The sequence below is a fragment of the Chanos chanos genome, chromosome 9 (assembly GCF_902362185.1).
Source record: "Chanos chanos chromosome 9, fChaCha1.1, whole genome shotgun sequence".
NCBI lineage: Eukaryota > Metazoa > Chordata > Actinopteri > Gonorynchiformes > Chanidae > Chanos > Chanos chanos.
The window spans coordinates 28,646,984-28,666,983 of record NC_044503.1 but is presented as its reverse complement, the minus strand read 5'-3'; the positions used below and the strand labels follow the sequence as shown (position 1 = coordinate 28,666,983).

General features: G+C 42.8%; 2 protein-coding genes across 2 annotated transcripts in view; both read right to left on the bottom strand.

Annotated features, from left to right (window-relative positions):
* epb41l4b (erythrocyte membrane protein band 4.1 like 4B) overlaps positions 1-15,446 on the bottom strand; it is a 19,720-nt gene extending 4,274 nt beyond the window's left edge. The window contains exons 1-15 of the mRNA XM_030783426.1: positions 14,892-15,446; positions 11,691-11,795; positions 11,186-11,228; positions 10,253-10,331; positions 9,502-9,546; positions 8,839-8,891; positions 8,591-8,711; positions 7,196-7,283; positions 4,459-4,547; positions 4,258-4,327; positions 3,838-4,007; positions 3,162-3,271; positions 2,378-2,408; positions 1,901-1,934; positions 1,590-1,705 (exon numbers count right to left, since the gene is read on the bottom strand). Coding sequence (XP_030639286.1) covers positions 1,590-1,705; positions 1,901-1,934; positions 2,378-2,408; positions 3,162-3,271; positions 3,838-4,007; positions 4,258-4,327; positions 4,459-4,547; positions 7,196-7,283; positions 8,591-8,711; positions 8,839-8,891; positions 9,502-9,546; positions 10,253-10,331; positions 11,186-11,228; positions 11,691-11,795; positions 14,892-15,140 — 1,403 coding nt within the window. The 5' untranslated portion in view covers positions 15,141-15,446. The remainder of the gene's footprint in view (positions 1-1,589; positions 1,706-1,900; positions 1,935-2,377; positions 2,409-3,161; positions 3,272-3,837; positions 4,008-4,257; positions 4,328-4,458; positions 4,548-7,195; positions 7,284-8,590; positions 8,712-8,838; positions 8,892-9,501; positions 9,547-10,252; positions 10,332-11,185; positions 11,229-11,690; positions 11,796-14,891) is intronic.
* Positions 15,447-16,270: 824 nt separating this feature from the next.
* Positions 16,271-20,000, bottom strand: part of ptpn3 (protein tyrosine phosphatase non-receptor type 3) — a 16,071-nt gene continuing 12,341 nt past the window's right edge. The window contains exons 22-25 of the mRNA XM_030783422.1: positions 19,841-19,969; positions 17,248-17,393; positions 16,953-17,088; positions 16,271-16,666 (exon numbers count right to left, since the gene is read on the bottom strand). Of these exons, the coding sequence (XP_030639282.1) occupies positions 16,586-16,666; positions 16,953-17,088; positions 17,248-17,393; positions 19,841-19,969 (492 nt within the window). The 3' untranslated portion in view covers positions 16,271-16,585. The remainder of the gene's footprint in view (positions 16,667-16,952; positions 17,089-17,247; positions 17,394-19,840; positions 19,970-20,000) is intronic.

Here is a 20,000-nt window from a genome sequence, read left to right as displayed (position 1 = left end):
AAATTGTTTTGTTTTGTTTTTTTTCTAATTCGATTCTGTCAGCGGTGACAAAATGAAGGACAATATTAAAACAAAGAACAGACTTCTACAACCGCTGAAGGAGGTAAGGAGCATCATCAGAGACAGAGAACATCGGAGGATAGAACACAGAGACTTGATCAGTGGATGAAGAGGAGAGACACTTGAGTTGCCCTCTACGGACGTTTATAGCTGTCGCTAACTTCATAGTCATCACAATCTGATGGACATTTTCAATAGCATTTTCAATAAAAAAAAAACCACAACGACATCCCTGACACACACTTTGCTGGATGACTTACTGACATTATTTTATGCTTTTTTGTATGTAATAAATAAATAAATAAACAAACAAACAAAAATGGTGGATGGTGGATTATGGACTTATGGTGGACGGATAGTTGAACAAATGATGGAAACCACACAGTAACATCTCTTTCTCTCATCTCTTTCTCTCATTGTCTCACACACACACACACACACACACACACACACACACACAGCAGTTGTGGTAAAGCCACTGTATTTGCTTGTAGTCCCAAAATCTTATGAAAAAGAATGAGACAGTCAAACATCTGTAAACATTGTATTTATTTGGTGAAACTGTCTCCATAGCAACAAGTTCTAATTTGTGGTGACTAACAAGCCCCTCCCCCTCACTAACGGACTGATTGAGGGTCAAAGACCTAAGGCAAAGACAAGATCTCAGACTTGTGAGAAAGGTAACACTCCAAGATTTGCAACAGAGATTTACAACTAAGTCATTAAACAGTGCTTTGGTCAAGGCAATTAATTCTTGAACTAACCCCAAAATACACAGTTAAAATAATGCAGCAGGCAGTGGTTTAGAATGCCTTCAGAGCAGCGAATAAACTCCGTCACTGAATAACCTCTCTTACTTTTACATAAAGGAGAAATCTTGAGCATATTTACATAAAAATACAGCAAAGCTAAAATGTTCAAGTCTACCCTACAAACTCGGAACTAGTCTGCTCTTGTCCAATCAGAGCAAAGAAAGGATTTGATTGGATGAATCCTAACACATGATGAGGGTGATGATGTATACATGGTGATGCTCCCGTGAATAAAACGTGATTGGATGAAGTTCCTTTGAGGTAATGACATTGGATGGATCTGGTCACATGACGTATGGAGGTGGGAGTCTGGGTTGGTTTGTGAAGTGTTGACGAGTGACCAACATACACACACTCGCTCGTTCGCTAACACACTCACATGCACGCTCTCACTCACACACACACACACACTCAAAGTGCAGTCATAAGTTTGTCTTTGTATGTGACAGATACACTCCTCACACTTCTTTCAATTGATCCTCTGTTGTTCTCTGGGAGTCTGTTTGCATGGGGACGTCTAACACACACACATTAACACACACACACAGACAGATGAGATACTCATTATCAACAGAATCACACACATATACAGGACTATGGAGACTTTGTTTAAAAACACACATCAATCACACACTTATAATCGGACACAGACATAAACAGACTGGACTGGAGTGCTACTGTGTGTGTGTGTGTGTGTGTGTGTGTGTGTGTGTGTACCTGTGAGGTGGAGGAGTGTGTCCCAGTTCAGTGGGCTGTACATAAAGAGGCGGAGTTAAGCTGGGTGGGTGTGTCCTGGGCCAAGGGTCTTGCCCAATGGGAATGTTATGTGCGTACTGGAAAGAGAACAGAACCACATCAGATAACTCCACCACGCCACTTATCATCTAAGCCATCCAAACATACACGTATCCCTCTATCAGTCATTTCACTCACTCCGTTTCTCCATCCACCTTTACCCGACCCATTCGCTCACCCTATCCAGGAATAAAAGCCTGTCTGATAAGGGAGAGGCAACGTTTGATAATTACCGGCTGTAAACTCTGGTCGGGCGTGGTCTGGGCACTAGAGGAGGAAAAGAAATGATTAAACAGGGCCTCAGTGGACCAGTTCTGCACTCCACTCAGTCTACTGGGTCTTATAATGTTCTGTTTAACTGCAGAACGATGTGTCAGCAGCTTCCCTCACTGACTTCCCTCACAGCATGTCTGTGTGTGTGTGTGTGTGCGTGTGTGTGTGTGTGTGTGCGTGCGTGCGTGTATGTGTGTGCGTATGTGTGCATGTGTGTGTGTGTGTGTGTGTGCGCGCGCGCGCATGCGCAGGTGTGTGTGTATGTGTGTGTGCGTGTATGTGTGTGTGTATGCATGTGTGTCTGTGTGTGCATGTGTGTTTGACGGCATGTCCGTGTGTGTGTGTGTGTGTGTATGTGTGTGTGTGTGTGTGTGTGTGTGTGTGTGTGTGTGTTTGTATCTGAGGCTCAGTTTGTTTTTCCGTCTATATCCTCTTACCTTAGATGAGGGTGTTTTGCTGGGGTGATGGCTGTGTGAGGTAAACAGGTATTCATTAAAGATGTTAAACAGGTATTCATTAAGTATGTTACACAGGTATTCATTAAAGATGATAAACAGTTATTCATTAAATATGTTAAACAGGTATTCATTAAATATGTTAAACAGGTATTCATTAAATATGTTGAACAGGTATTCAATAAATATGTTAAACAGGTATTCATTAAATATGTTAAACAGTTATTCATTAACGATGTTAAACTTGTATTCATTAAATAAGTTAAACAGGTATTCATTAAAGATGTTAAACAGGTATTCATTAAGTATGTTACACAGGTATTCATTAAAGATGATAAACAGGTATTCATTAAATATGTTGAACAGGTATTCAATAAATATGTTAAACAGTTATTCATTAAAGATGTTAAACAGGTATTCATTAAATAAGTTAAACAGGTATTCATTAAAGATGTTAAACAGTTATTCATTAAATATGTTAAACAGGTATTCAATAAATATGTTAAACAGGTATTTATTAAAGATGTTAAACAGGTATTCATTAAATATGTTAAACAGTTAATCATTAAATATGTGAAACAGGTATTCATTAAATATGTTAAACAGTTATTCATTAAGTATGTTAAACAGTTAATCATTAAATATGTTAAACAGGTATTCAATAAAGATGCGCCTAAATTATGATTTTCTAAACCATTTAAGGAGCTTTAAGTACAGACAGTAAGACGTTGTAGACAAACTGGTGGAAGTAGGTGTTGGAACTCACCCTTACCCATTGACTGGGTTCTGGATGGGTATCTTTTACTGGGCCGTCTTTCAAAGGTACTGGCTCTCCTGAGTCTGCCTCCATGAGTGGCCTGGTACTCCGTTTTCCCACTACACACACACACACACACATACACAGTGTGAAGCACTGGTAGTACTGTGGCATTGGTTTATATGACTTGGTACAGTGTGTACACACAGATATATACATATAAGTTTATATATATAGAATGAAAGCTGAGGGGGATTTAGTCTAGTGTCAGTTCTGTGTGAAACTAAAACTAGGACAACTCTGTATAAATAACTTTGTTATCAACCCCATGCAGTGTACATTCCATCCTCTGGGTTTATGGCCTATGCATTGTAAAAATTGTGTGTGTGGTGTGTGTGTGTGTGTCTGTGTGTGTGTCTGTGTGTGTGTGTGTGTGTGCGCGCGCGTGTGTGTGCCTGTGAGAATGTTGGTGTATGTGTGTATTGGTGTATGTGAGTATGTGGTGTGTGGTGTGTGAATGCGCGCACGTATGTGTGTGTGCTTGTGTGCCTGTGAGTATGTTGGTGTATGTGTATATTAGTGTATGTAAGTGTGTGTGTGCGCGTGTGTGTGAGTGTGTGTGTGCGTGTGTGTGCCTGTGAGTATGTTGGTGTACGTGAGTGTGTGTGAGTGTGTGTGTGAGTACCTAAAGCGGAAGCGGGATCCCAGGCGTGTGAAGTCGCTGCGGCTGGTCTTGCTGTGTGTGGGCTGTCTGAGGCGGAAGAAGGCGTGGCTCTCCACCGCACATTTCCACAGCTCCTTACACACTCTGGCACTGGACAGCTGAAACACAAAGGTGTGCTCCTGTTCCCTGCCCTGCAGGAAAACATAGGTTCACACACACACACACACACACACACACATAAAACTAACTATACAAAATACAAATAATCGCAAAGTCATACGGGAACAAGCTTTAACGAGAGCAGACTAGAGGGAACGTGCTTGTCGTTGTGTGTGTGTGTGTGTGTGTTTGTGTGTGTGTGTGTTTGTGTGTGTGTGTGTGAGTGTGTGTGTGTGTGTGTGTGTTTGTGTGTGTGTGTGTTTGTGTGCAACATTTGCATACCTGATCATCATCTTCCACAACTACTAGTGTCAGTCTATTCTTCTTAAAGTCCAAGCGCGTGATTTTAGGCCTACCAAACAAATTCAGAAACACACAAGACAAGTGTATTTTGACTACACATCTCACAAAAATGTGAACAAGAAGCGTACAAACAGACAAAGAGAAAGAGTGTGTGTGTGTGTATTAGCTTTCAGTGATTACCAGAAGAAAAGACCAATTTTGCTGGATCTCTCAAACACCAGTATTCCAGTGGGTGTCAGACCCAGCGCATACTCTCCCCCGTCTCGTCCCTGAATCCAAATAAAAGACCGACTCTGTTAAAAAGCCACGCTACGGTCGCTCTCAGAGTCCAGTGTGACAGAACAGGTAACAGCAGTCTGAGGGTGGAGTGTTATAAAAGGACGGTGTAGTATAGCTGTAGTAGAGACTGGGTGTAGTATAGGTGTAGTAAAGTGTGGCTGTGGTATGGGTGTACTAAAGTGTGCCTGTAGTATAGGGTGAGCGTAGTGTAGGTGTAATAAAGTGTGGGTGTAGTATAGGTGTAGTAGAGACTGGGTGTAGTAAAGTGTGGGTGTAGTAAAGTGTGGGTGTAGTGTAGGTGTAATAAAGTGTGAGTGTAGTACAGTGTGAGTGTAGTGTAGGTGTAGTAGAGACTGGGTGTAATAAAGTGTGAGTGTAGTACAGTGTGAGTGTAGTGTAGGTGTAATAAAGTGTGGGTGTAGTACAGTGTGAGTGTAGTGTAGGTGTAATAAAGTGTGAGTGTAGTGTAGGTGTAATAAAGTGTGGGTGTAGTGTAGGTGTAGTAAAGTGTGGGTGTAGTACAGTGTGAGTGTAGTGTAGGTGTAGTAAAGTGTGGGTGTAGTACAGTGTGAGTGTAGTGTAGGTGTAATAAAGTGTGGGTGTAGTATAGGTGTAGTAGAGACTGGGTGTAGTAAAGGGTGGGTGTAGTACAGTGTGAGTGTAGTGTAGGTGTAATAAAGTGTGGGTGTAGTACAGTGTGAGTGTAGTGTAGGTGTAATAAAGGTTGGGTGTAGTACAGTGTGAGTGTAGTGTAGGTGTAATAAAGTGTGGGTGTAGTGTAGGTGTAGTAAAGTGTGGGTGTAGTACAGTGTGAGTGTAGTGTAGGTGTAGTAAAGTGTGGGTGTAGTACAGTGTGAGTGTAGTGTAGGTGTAGTAAAGTGTGGGTGTAGTAAAGTGTGAGTGTAGTGTAGGTGTAGTAAAAGGTGGGTGTAGTACAGTGTAAGAATGGGTAAGTTTGTAAGGTCGGTGTAATATAGGTGCACTAAAGATTGGTGGATGTATGGGTCCAGTAACACTGCATGTGTGTGGTGTACGTATGGGTCCAGTAAAGTTGTGTGTGGTGTATATAAAGTAAGGTTGTGTGGTTTACGTAGGGTTGTGTGTGGTGTATGTAAAGTTGTGTGTGGTATGTGTAAGGTTGTGTGTGGTGTGTGTAAGGTTGTGTGTGGTGTGTGTAAGGTTGCGTGTGGTGTATGTAAGGTTGTGTGTGGTGTGTGTAAGGTTGTGTGTGGTATATGTAAGGTTGTGTGTGGTATATGTAAAGTTGTGTGTGGTGTATGTAAAGTTGTGTGTGGTGTATGTAAAGTTGTGTGTGGTGTATGTAAAGTTGTGTGTGGTATATGTAAGGTTGTGTGTGGTGTGTGTAAGGTTGTGTGTGGTATATGTAAGGTTGTGTGTGGTGTGTGTAAGGTTGTGTGTGGTATATGTAAGGTTGTGTGTGGTGTGTGTAAGGTTGTGTGTGGTATATGTGAAGTTGTGTGTGGTGTGTGTAAAGTTGTGTGTGGTATATGTAAGGTTGTGTGTGGTGTGTGTATGGTTGTGTGTGGTGTATGTAAAATTGTGTGTGGTGTGTGTAAGGTTGTGTGTGGTGTATGTAAAGTTGTGTGTGTGGTGTATGTAAGGTTGTGTGTGTGGTGTATGTAAGGTTGTGTGTGGTGTGTGTAAAGTTGTGTGTGTGGTGTGTGTAAGGTTGTGTGTGGTGTATGTAAAGTTGTGTGTGGGGTGTGTGTAAGGTTGTGTGTGGTGTATGTAAAGTTGTGTGTGTGTTGTGTGTAAGGTTGTGTGTGGTGTATGTAAAGTTGTGTGTGGTGTGTATAAGGTTGTGTGTGGTATGTGTAAAGTTGTGTGTGTGGTGTGTGTAAGGTTGTGTGTGGTGTATGTAAAGTTGTGTGTGGTGTATGTAAGGTTGTGTGTGATGTGTGTAAGGTTGTGTGTGGTGTGTGTAAGGTTGTGTGTGGGGTGTGTGTAAGGTTGTGTGTGGGGTGTGTGTAAGGTTGTGTGTGGTATATGTAAAGTTGTGTGTGGGGTGTGTGTAAGGTTGTGTGTGGTGTATGTAAAGTTGTGTGTGGTGTGTGTAAGGTTGTGTGTGGTATATGTAAAGTTGTGTGTGGGGTGTGTGTAAGGTTGTGTGCGGTGCATGTAAGGGTCCAGTAACATTGTGGTACAGGGTCAGGGACGGTAAAGAACCAGTGCAGATGTACTATAAACAGAACTGTGCAACATGGTCACAATCCATATTATGAAAAACCAACCTCAACAACAATAAACAGACTACACTGATACATCACACAACAGACAACACACTGGATTAAATTCATGATCTGTACGGGAGCCTTTTGTTTTTTTTTCCCTCCTCATAACTGAACTCTAACTTTGCTCCTCTTCATTCAACCAGGTACATTCCACGCACTCTCATTAGAGAGAAGGCTTCACGGAGCAGGCTGTCATATTTTTAGATGAAATAAATAAAATGGCCTGAAAAAAAGCCCGCAGTCTGGAAATAAAAGACTTCTACACATCACTGTTTGTTTGGTTAACGTTACCAAGAAGCGTTAAGTGTGGGTTTTTCGGTAAATGGAAAGTGAGTGTGCAGTTGTGAAATTTGTTTGTTGTCCTATGTCCGTGTAAAAACACTGACCTTAACAAAGTGCATGTCCACTCCATACATCTCCAGCCATTTGCATTTATTCAGAAAATTCAGCTCAGCTTGTGATGGGCTCATTCCCCTATACACACGCACACACACACACACGCACACGCACACAAACACACGCACACACACACACACACACACACATTAAAAACAGACGCGTTTATTCACTTACAAGTATAGACACACCAGCACACACACACACGCACACAGGCACACACACACACACATTAAAAACAGACGCGTTTATTCACTTACAAGTATAGACACACAAGCACACACACACACGCACACAGGCACACACACACACACAAACACATTGAGAACAGACACACTTATAAGTACAGACATAGACAGACACAGATACACACACACACCCCTGATGCATAAATGTATACACACAAACCCACACTGATACCACTCAAAAAGAGAGCAGATATCATTATAATTAAACACATTTTTGAGGAGAAAATTATGACACACTTCAGAAAATGACGCTGTGCATCAATTGCCCTCTGAGTGCTTGTTGCAGAAGAGAGGGAAGAGTTAGGAGTTAGTCAAACGGCTATTAAAAAATTGGGTCAAAAAACAGGGGGGAAAAAAAATCCCTTGGTCTGTATTCAAGTACTTTGCACTCAAGAGTTTAATTTCATTTCAAATTTCTCCTCTTAAACAACTCCAAGAGGAAAGTTCATACTTTTCGCATTATATTCTTGTATCATCAGTCTCAGTTTATTTTTTATTTTCTTTCCGGGACGACAGGTAAAAAGAAAATATCAAAAAAAAAAAAAAAAAAGACATTTCTGATCTCCGCTCATAAGAGATGGGGCAAGAGCAAGACAGCAGGAGTCCCCGTTTAAAAAGTGTGTGTGTTTGTGTGTTTCTTTAAAAACTGGGTTACACGCAGGTCAAATCTCCACTCTTAAGATTTAATCAAAACTGCACAGACTCTGTGAGATAATCCATTGGCATTGGCAAATTCGTTGTTTGTGTGTGTGTGTGTGTGTGTGTGTGTGTGTGTTTGTGTGTATGTGTGTTAGGGTGCGTGTGTGTGTGTGTGTGTGTGTGTAAGTATGTTTGTCAGTGGGATTATCACTGCTCGGTGGTGGTGTTGTAATCTGACTCAGTGAGAATGATTCTGCAATCATGGTCAAGTACTGCTCCCCACAAAGTCTTGTTCCCTCTTTAATTTTTGGTCTCAATTTTGGTTCTCTCTTTCTGTCTCTTCTCTCTCTCTCTCTCACACACACACACACACACACACACACTCGCTTTACTTTGGCTTCACTGTGGCACTATCCTCAAAAGACTCTATAATTATGTACAGTCCAGCCAGCCGGCCTCTCAATTCACCAATCAGGGCTTTCAGTGGGTGTGTCTCACCTGCACTCCGCCCATTTGCGAAAGATGTCAGCCTCCATAATCTCTGTCTGTTTGGGTGAAAAACGAAATTCTGACACCAACATTGGAGTGTGTTCCAACGGATCACAGTCACCCAGTTCACCTATGTGCACACACACACACACACCAGATTAATAAAACGCACAAAACAACCCACTACAAATGCAAACACTGACATGTGTGTACACACACACACACACACACACACACAGAGAGAAAGCTGAACTCACTCTGTAGGCAATAAGCTCCAAGTTCCACAGATATATCATATGGGCACTTTAACCTGCTCAGAGAAAAAGACGAGATTTAATGACACATTATAACTACTGTCAACCCTTTAAAAAACACCCCATAAACATTACATTATCAGAAATAACAATGTATTAATAATAATAATAATAATAATAATAATAATAATAATAATACTACATTATTATAATAATCATCTCAGCACCACGGCAATATCCATAGAGGAGGAATCGGGAAAGTCAGTTCCTTTCTACTCAAGTGTGTGTGAGAAAGGTCGAGCGTGTGTGTGTGTGTGTGTGTGTGTGTGAGAAAGTGTGTCGAAGCTCACCCTCGCTCTTAAATTAGAAGCTGTGTGTTGGTTCTCATCATAGTGTCTTTTATTAAAGGAGCAGAGCATGTCTCTCGGGAACAGACCCATTTTAGACACAGAAACAAGAGCTTTCACCATACCCCTCATAGAATGGGGCAGCCCAAGGGTGTGTGTGTGTGTGCGTGCGTGTGTGTGTGTGTGTGTGGTAAGAGTGTGTGCTGAGAGTGATAGAGAAGACAGAGAGACTGACAGAGAGGAAGGCGGCCAGGGCGTGTAAGTACACAAGCGTAAATGAGTGTTAGATCTAGACCAACGTGCGAGCGGAATTTCTTACTTGCCGGACAGAATATCTTGTCTGAGCTGCAGAACAAAGAGATACCTGAGAAGGACAAAGAAAATCAAAAGAGGAGACATGAAAGAGAGTCGAAAATTCATAAGTGAGAACGTGTCAGGGTTTTTTTTTTTCGAAATAGCCAGAACCTTACAGTTGTTACAATATCGAATACAACAACACAAGTCTGAAACTGAATGTGTTTTTTTTTTTTTTGTTTGTTTGTTTTGTGTTTGCATCAGAAAGAGTCAAAACGTTTCGGAATGTTGAAAGAGTCACCGAGCAGTCTGACTCACAAACATCCAAAATGAAAACCCACAAATTGGTTCAAAAATCAAAACCTGTCCGGTCAGAATGAGTCAAGACTTTATTAAGAAGGGAGAGCGTCGACCTATAACAAGAAGAAAAACTTCAGGAGTCAGACCGCAGAAGTCAGTGTCTCAGACTCACAAGAGTCATATCTCAGTGGGAAATCACACCCTTGTCAGTCTTAAAAACATCAGAGGGGAAAAACAGATCTTTCATCAGCATTCTTGAATTTTTAATTTGACAGATATGACCCCTGGATTCTCTTGGGGGGAAAAAAAAACACTCAGATTCTTAGCACAACTAATTTGGCTGAATAAAAGTTACGTTAGTGAAATAAATAATTATTAACTCGAGAGACTGTTTAATAACTTTTGGACTGCTTTAAAGAAATCCCTTAGAGGTGTATGGTACTGGTATCTTGAAAGTCTGAAAAACTGATTTTTACCTAGTGAATTCTTCGTGGAGTTTGTTGGGTTCAGAGGAGTAGAACTTTACCCTAAAAAATAACCTATATGGAAGTCCACCTGACAGAGAGAGAGAGAGAGAGAGAGAAAAACGAGTGTGTGAGAGAAAAAGAGGACTCAAACAAACAAGGGACAAGAGACCAATATTTCGGCATTCAGAAATACATAAACAACCAACCAATTTTTTTTTTTTATTATTTTGGACTCTCGTTACGCAAAAAAAAAAAAAAAAGTGATATTGGGAGAACCAAATAATCAGCGTCCGAGGTCACAGTTGGGTGTTGTCATGGAAACAGGTTTATGTTTCATTAGCTAATGCTTTGCTCAGTGAGACCCAGGAAAGTTGACAGAAGACCGTAAAGACGACACCATTGTTAAAAACATTAAAGGGCTTAGACTTCTCATAAAGAAAAGAATAGCAAAAGGATTACTTCAACAATGGGCTATTTACTGTTTGCCTGTACATTGCCCGTTTTCTACCCAGAACCCCCTACTGAAGTCACGTTCACCGTACTCATGAAATATCACTCGTAAAATATCATTCGTTTTAAATAAAAAAAGATGATTCTATGAAGAGGATATTCTACTGTTGTCCTGTCCAAACCCTGTTTCTTTTCCTGTCTTTCTCTTTCGCTCTGGTTACCTGCTGGGGGCGTGGCTTTCAAGGTGCGCTGGGACTGTTTTCTAACCACGCCCACTGAGTAAACACTGACATGGAGGCTTGTCGCCATGGAAACAACAGATAACGAGCCCAAGGTCATCGGCCACCTGCTTCCAGCCAACCTCACAACCCAATAATACCTGTGTGTGTGTGTGTGTGTGTGTGTGTGTGTGTGTGTGTGTGTGCGCGTGTGTGCGTTTGTGCGTGTGTATGTGTGTGTGTGTGTGAGAGAGAGAGGAAACAGACTACTCACTGCTGATCTGTTTCTTTATGGGCTTGGTCACATCCAGCCAGTGCTGAAAAGCAGACATGGAATGCAAGAGTGAGAGAGAGAGAGAGAGAGAGAGAGAGAGAGAGAGAGAGAGAGAGAGAGAGAGAGAGAGAGAAAGAGAGAAAGAGAGAGAGAGAAGGGGAAAGAGAGGGAGAGGGGTGGGAAGAGGGTGTGACAGACATAGAGAGAAAGAGAGAAAGAGATAGGTAGATGGCGTGAAAGAGAGAGAGAGAGAGAGAGAGAGAGAGAGAGAGAGAGGGTTATTAGTATGAGAGCAGAGAGGAAATGAAAGTGCTGTTGTTCTGATTGATGTTGAGTGGCTCTTTCACTCATGCCGACACTTTTCATTCTTCATTTCACTTCTAAGTACAACAGCTCACTGAAAAACAGGTCATACACACACACACACACACCCCAACTCCAGTACACACACACACAGACACGCACGCAAACACACACACACAAAGAAACATTACTTTATACTCACCGCAGTCTGCTCAGTGTCCATGAATTGCAGCCCAAAGTAATCTGCCTCCACTAGGTCCAGATGATACATAATCTGATCAAACAGGTCCTGTCCCTTTGCATGTTTCTGCCACACACACACACACACACACACACACACACACACACACACACACACACACGCACACGCACACGCACACGCACACACACAGAGGGTAATTTGACATTCCAATTCACACTCATCATCTATTTCACAACTAAAGAGTCCATTAACAGCAGGTGCTACGTTATATATATATATACAAAAACAGCAGCTGTCAATCAAATGCACATGACCTCGATGAAGAGCTCTGATTGGACAAAATCACACTGTTGCTAGTACAACGAAGAGCAATAGTTTCCAGCCATGTGGAAAGTCAGGGAGGGAGGGTGGACTGACACAGCAGAGCATCCACCACAGAGTTTGACTGTTTTAAAGTCAGGTGTTGATGTGTAATTAATGAGGGGTCTTTTATAGCTGAACAAAATAGGTTTGTGACGCGTAATTCATCCTCTGCGTTTCACCAGCATTTGTCATTCCCGAACAACGTTCCAGACAAAAGTTCCCACCCGGGCAACGGATGAGGCTCCTCTTGTCACCCTGACAATCTATTTAAAAGATAAACTTCTTTAAGTTTACATTTCCAGTTTGACCGCAGTTCCCCTTTACCAGTCAGCTGCCGGCTATTTTAGGAAAAGAATATCTTAAAAAGACTGAGACTGCTTCTGCCACGAACAACAGCTTGCTGAAAACTGATCTGAATGTTTAAGTCAGTCTGTTTACCTGCCTTTGTTTGGGACGCGTTGGGACTCCCCTGTGGCACCGAGCGTGTGTAGAATTGGTTTCCGTGACGATAGGTAAGGTTTTAAGACAGAGATGTATGGAGAATGTAGATCGGTAGATACATGAGATTCAAACCGATGGTATCTACGCAGTTTTAATGGTAAAATTCACCTTTTTTTCCCCCCCTACAAAAACCAAACATCTGCTCTTGACTGAACCAATGCCTACGGGTCTATTTTTAATCACTTTTATTTGATGCTTGTTAAACATTAACAATGAATTTCATGGAAAAATACTTCTTCTTTTTTTTCTCTGAAACAGATATGTATCTGTAACACTGAAAACCGTTTCTGTGTTTTGTAAGCAAAACGTGCTTACACAAGCTTTACAGTGAGATACACGCACTGTCACACACACATAAAATGTAGGCTGCCATAAAAATAGCATCAGTGCCAACACCAGGAGGTTGGATTTAGGACACGCCCCTGGGGGAGTGGCTATTATTCTCCAGTCTCTGACTGGCTGCTGCCTTATTTGACCTTCAACCCTGAACACACACTCACATACAAACATATGTGTGTACACACAGGCTTACCTGCACTCAGACTTTAAAAAAAAAAAAATCAAGTTGAGACACACAAACTAATTCACTCCCTCCTCTTTCTCACACCAGACAATACTTCTTACAATATCTGTGTGACTTCATTCTGTCTTCTTTTCAGCCTCATTTAGTTAGCAATCTATCAAAACGACCATGTTGGTGGGAAGGAGAGCAAGAAATGAATTGGGGGGAACAGCTTAAATTATGTGAGAGAGAGAGAGAGAGAGAGAGAGACAGAGAGAGATAGGGGATAGAAAGAGAGACAGACAAAGAGAGAGTGAGAGAGAGAGTGAGAGAGATAGGGGATAGAAAGAGAGAGAGAGAGAGAGACATAGGGGATAGAAAGAGAGACAGACAAAGAGAGAGTGAGAGAGTAACTAAAGCCAAATTTGTTTTACAGACATCTTCCCGTGTAGGATATGAGAAGATGAAGAATATTTCAGTTAGTGTTTTCAGCGTGTGATTCATTCAGTGTGACAGGAAGAGCTGTGATGCCTGCATCTCAATTTGAAGTTCTCTGCAGTGCAGTGGAATAAAATGAGTGTGTTGCCGTTGGCTCATACAGACAAAGTCTAATGTCACTAATGAAACTGTCAAACAGAAGGCTGCTATGAGGATTTCAACAATACACTGATGTACACAGTTACAAAGACACCCCCCCCCCCCCCCTCCAAAAAAAAAAGTATAGGAAGATTTACTTTGCATACACCTCCAGCCGAGCTAAGTCTGTGATATTTGTCTACCGGTCTTTGACTTAATGAATGTATGTGTGTGTGTGTGTGTATGTGTGCGTTCGCGAACTGGTAGTCAGTCACTCGTGGGAATAAGTCAAGCAGCGTTCTTCGATCCGTGATAAGCAAAATGGGACTCCCCGTGTGCAGCGCGAGGGCAAAATCGCGGAATAAGCCTCACGATTTTCCTTTTTTTCACGCACAACATGACAGAACCTTACAAGTTCCGCTGACAGGCGTTTGACAGGCGTAGAAAAATGATAAACAACCACGTCAATGTACACATACAGAAGCGTACGAAGTTAAGACCGTGCAAAAATAACACTGATAATTTCCCTCATGGTCAGCAGACTTCACTAGACCTCCTAATTGTTATGCAGACTGACTATCTGTTTAATATAACAACTCAGTAAAAGAGTTTCGGAAAGGTAGAAAAGAACTGAGAGCCACCAAAAGCAGAAATTGAATTTGCGATTTCACGTACAACGCTGCCACTGTTTATCCTTTTTCTCTTACGTGGAACAGTTGACAATGTCCTGGTCGTTTTTTGTTCAGTGGCTGACAGGAATGACGTCCAAAGGTAAAGCCTGTTATAGGTTCATTCGCCTCCCTGTACAAACGGAATCATTTCTTAAAACAAACAAGACAGACCAATAATTAATCTGGTTTTTATCCTCCTATCTCAGAAAAAAATAAAAAATTCTCCCGAGCCCGGGATGCCTACAGGTGATTGGCTGTCACACGACAGGGCGAGCTCGCGCCGAGGGAGGAAGTAAGCAGGAGGACAGGAGCGCGAGCACCATCTGTCCGCCTCTCAGCCACTGGGACCGTACCCAGGCCAGGGGAGCGAAGGCGAGGGAAATCCATCCGGAGGAGGAGCACTGGCCCTAACACGATCAACTCATTTGGCCTCGATTACAAAGTTTGAGCCAGACACATGACTAATTCCAAGTCTCCAAGTCACAAAAAAATGGAATTCATGTAAATACATACTGTAAAAGCAACGAGCTCTTATTTTCACACGCATACACGTGATAAATGTCCCCTCACAACACAAGGCTCACTCACCGGCAATTCCACACAGATATCAGAGCCGTCCAGCAGCAGAACTCTGCAAGCGATGGGCGCTTTGCTATCCCCTGCGGCTGGGATGTGGACCACGGCACCTCCGGTCACCACAGCTGGTGCATGGATCACCTGCTGCTGGTGCGCCTGGAGGACCGTATTTCCGCCTCTCCCATTCTCGTCGAGCTCGTCTGACGTCCGAAAGTGCCTCCGTGATCGACGGCTAAACGTCCTGCGCAGAAAACCCATCATCTTTCCCCACGGGGAAGTGTGGGGAGCGACACGGCACTCAAAGCGACCCGAGAAAGCGACACTGACCGAGGTAGCGAAAGAGCGACACTCCTGGAGAACCGATCCAGCTGTTTCAATATCCCGAAGCAGGGGAAGCGGGACTGTAAATGAGTCGATATCGCAGTGAGTCAAAGGACACAAACCTTGTCACGAGCTCCCTTTTCTTCTCTCAGTCAGCCCAGCTCGCGGGGGCACTCCGTAAGAGCGGCAAAATAAGACCTCACCTGCTGGTAACACTGCTTAGTCCACAGAAAGATTCTCTCAGTATTTTCCTTTTTAATCTTTTTTTCACCAAAGAGGATTAACACTTAAATCTGACTGGAACACTCGTTTATTGTGACGGGTACATTTCTTCGCGAGGGTGTGTGTGTGACCCCTCGCTTGTTGCTGGTGGTATTTTCCCTTTCTGTATTGACCGAAACTGATGCACCTCTCTCAGGTAAGTCAACCAGAGGAACTGGCCGAACAGCCTGTTATGCGCAGGCGCAAAAATCACTGAGCAATACTCAAACTTTTTTTTCCTCTCTCTCTCTCTCTCCCTCTCTCTCTCTCTCTCTCTCTCTCTCTCTCAACGTGCGCGACGCAGCGCAGCCTGCTGGTAAGCTTTTAGACAATAACCAGAGTGAGAAGCAGCGCTCACGCGTGCCTGTCATTGTTTGCCTTCAGACTGCCGTCACACTTAGCAAAACGTTGACGCTTTAATGTGGAACCAACACGTCTTAAGTAAATTAAATAAAAACATTAAAAAAAAAAAATTCGTTTTGCTCGTTTTTGTTAAAAGGTGCGGTTGACAGATGTGTTATAAACAGGGACAACAATGAACACACAGCATTTTACGAATCAATTCAAATCAAAGTGTTTTATTTCCGAGGTGATATTTGATTATTCTAGTAGTGTGTAGATGGATAGCTTGTGTGTATATGTGCGTGTGTACGTGTGCGTGTGTACGTGTGTGTGTGTGTGTGTGTGTGTGTGTGTGTCAATGTGTGTGTTATGTATGTGATACACTGTGCTGCAGTATCCTATAGGTTTAAAAGTGTCAAAGTGCTTTATGTCTCCTCGCTATGTTCCACGGCAGTTAACAGGAGCGCCGGCATCGGGGTAAAGATCCAGTCCATTCAATCTTCACCCCTCCATTGGTCCAATCAATTCATTTTATTTCTCTCAACATCCCTATATCACTGTCTTGTTTTTCTTTTTTTTTTTCAGCCGTTTTCATTTCTTTCATTTTTTTTTTCCTCTGACAAAAACAACAGATCAGGGGGTGAAATCTGCTCCCTCCATCCTCCACACGTCCCGGTGTCCCATCTGTCCATCACTCCGTTCTCCGTCCCCTTTTGTCTGTCTGTCACTCCATCTTTATCTCTCTATTTGTTCCTCCTCCCTCCTTTTCTTCCTTCCTCTTCTCAGCTGTTTATCGGTTTGCCGTTTTTGAACCTCTCTCTGTACACCCTCAGAATGGCTTCACAAACAAAGCTGAATTGACACTAGAAAACAACAATAACAGCTATTACACACACACACACACAAATACAAACACACACATATTTCATATTTATGACAAGGAAAAGTCAGTCAGTGACAAGAAATCAGAGGAGGACTGTGTCCTTTTCTCTGTCTCAGACACACACACACACACACACACACACACACACACACACACACACACACACACACACACACTGTAATCAAATTATATAAACACACACATATATATGTGATTTAAGATGACATAATACAATGCAACAGGTGTGTGTGTGTGTGTGTGTGTACCGAGGTCTGGACCATCATTGCTCTCTGTTCTCTCAGTGAATTGACAATCTCCAGTGGATACACAGGCTCTGTCCTCTCCATCAGCGTCAGAGCTGTCTCCATGGTGATCAGCACACCTGTCCGTCCAATCCCAGCACTGTAAGAACAAACAAATAACAAAGCTGTGCAACTCAAAACTGATGAAGTAAACTATGTGTGCACTGGAGTGTTTGTGTGTGTGTGTGTGTGTTTGTGTGTGTGTGTGTGTGTGTGTGTGTGTGTGTGTGTGTGTGCGTGGGTGGGTCTCTCTCTTTACCTGCAGTGAACCATTAGAGGCTCGGCCTCCCTTCTTTTACTCCTCACTGATTGGACAAAATCCAGGAAGTCGGTAGAATCATCTGGAACCCCGTGATCTGGCCAGGCAACGTACTGCAGGTGAGTGATAGAACGCTGCTCCCCTGACTGACAGAGAGAGAGAGAGAGTGAGAGAGAGAGAGAGAGGTGTTGGTGAGTAAGGGGGAGAGATAGAAAGGAAGAGAGTAAGAGTACTTAAAAGAGTGAAAGAGAGAGAGAAAGAGTGGAAGAGCGAGAGGATAAGAGAGAGAGACGAGAGAGAGAGAGAGAGAGAGAGTAAAAGAGAGAGAGAGTGAAAGAGAGAGAGAGAGGGGAGAGGGAGAGTGAAAGAGAGAGAGAGAGTGAAAGAGAGAGAGGGGGGAGAGAGAGAGTGAAAGAGAGAGAGAGAGAGAAGCAGCTCTGCTATAGTTGGCTGGAGATGCCCAGACATGTCATAGGCATGTGTGTTCTTCCCCTGTTAGGCCTCAGTCTACGCAGGGTTAAGTAATGTTAGGCCTCAGTCTACGCAGGGTTAAGGAATGTTAGGCTTCAGTCTACGCAGGGTTAAGGAATGTTAGGGTTCAGTCTACGCAGGGTTAAGGAATGTTAGGCTTCAGTCTACGCAGGGTTAAGGAATGTTAGGCTTCAGTCTACGCAGGGTTAAGTAATGTTAGGCTTCAGTCTACGCAGGGTTAAGGAATGTTAGGCTTCAGTCTACGCAGGGTTAAGTAATGTTAGGGTTCAGTCTACGCAGGGTTAAGGAATGTTAGGCTTCAGTCTACGCAGGGTTAAGGAATGTTAGGCTTCAGTCTACGCAGGGTTAAGGAATGTTAGGCTTCAGTCTACGCAGGGTTAAGTAATGTGAGGCTTCAGTCTACGCAGGGTTAAGTAATGTGAGGCAGGCAGAACTGTAAAACAATCAAACACTGGCACCTTCCAGCCAAATGATGTCAACATGAATCACTCTCAAAATACTGCAGCAACCACGCTGATATATAAACTACAGATGAATATCGATTAAAAATTCCCTCATCATAAAAATTCATTGAGTCATATGTGATAGAAAAAAAACGGTTTCTTTTAATACCATTAATTTTATGTCAATGTTATTTAGTTTTCTTTTGGCTCTGTTGGGTGGCTCAGTATCTTCTTTATACACCTGTTTTCTGCACTGTATCTCATATTGTATGAAGAGGGAGAAAGAAAGACAGAGAAAGAGACAGAGAGAGAGAGGGGGAGAGAGAGGGTGAGAGAGAGAGAAAGAGAAAGCGAGAGAGAGAGAGAGAAAGAGAGTTTTCTGGATGAGGTGCTCTTCAGTAGCGTCTCACCAAGGTCAAAAGAGAAAGACTAATTCATTTATCATTGTAGCGAATCAATTGAAAAAGACTTGATTTGTGCGCAAGCGGCAGACATCAAGAACACACATACACATGTGTGCGCACGCACACACACACACACACACACACACACACACACACACAAAGCTGTATGGCCGTTCAATGTGTGATGTAACCTCCGTCTGTTGTCCGTGCTGAGATTAACTCTCACCAGCAGAGACAACAGATGGGCCTGCTTTCTCCTGCAATGATAGCGTGAGCACGCACGCGTGTGTGTGTGTGTGTGTGTGTGTGTGTGTGTGTGTGTGTGTGTGTGTCCGTCCTGTGGTGTTGGCTGTGATAAAATGTGACCTACCTGCCATACACATACACGCACACACACACACTCTGTAGATGAAATGGAAAAAGCCTCATAGCTGAGAACACAGCATGTGTGTAGACACACACAAAGACATATCCCTCTCTCCTGTTCTCTCTCTCTCTCTCTTTCTCTCTCTCTCTCTCTTTCACACACACAATCTGCTTTTTAAATGTTAAAGCCTCAAATCCGTAAATATAATGGATTGTTTTACCTCTCACAAGTAGAAACATTACCAATGTGAGTAGGTGTAATTATTTGGCAGCATTAAGCTTAGTGAGTGGGTCAGGGTGTTTGTGTGTGTGTGTATGTGTGTGTGTGTGTGTGAGATAAACATTTCACTCTGGCAGTGTGAGTGTGTTTCCTCGTACCTTTTTGACCACATGGTGCAATTTGTATTTACACATTAAGTTCTCCCCCCAGGCAGGCTCGTGCCTTCCAGTGGTGGGGAGGGGGGGGGGGGGGTGCGTGAAAGATTATTTTCCTTGAAATTAATTCTCTGGGATGTCTGTGTGCGGTAGGCATTAAAACAGCAAACACGCTGTTTATCACTTTGCTATTTTAATTCCATATTAGGTATGCACAGTTATCAGAGACAATAATTATTCCGGGTTTTTTTGTTCGTTAATGATGACAACTGACGAAAGTTGTTTTGACATTTTTCACAAGCTCGTGATGGAACGAGTTATCAAGCATTGTGTCTCTGGAGGTTTTTTTTTCTCTCATTCATTGGCTAATAGCCTCTGAGAGAAAAGTAAGCCTGTTTGTTTTTCACACCGTTTTAATGTAGCAGCTATAAACCATGGAAAAAGTATGGAAAATGTGTCTGTGTGTGTTTGTGTGTGTGTTAGAGAGAGAGAGAGACAGAGAGAGTGTGTTACCTGTGTGTGTGTGAGAGTCATCTCTCTCGTGACATAGGCAAGGTTACACTCCTCTGAGTGACAGCACACCTGAAGGCACCCATAATCCTTCACTTCAGGTGGGTGTGGCCAGTACTGGTGACACTTTGTCTGAAATGACACCCAGAAAGTTGAGTATCAG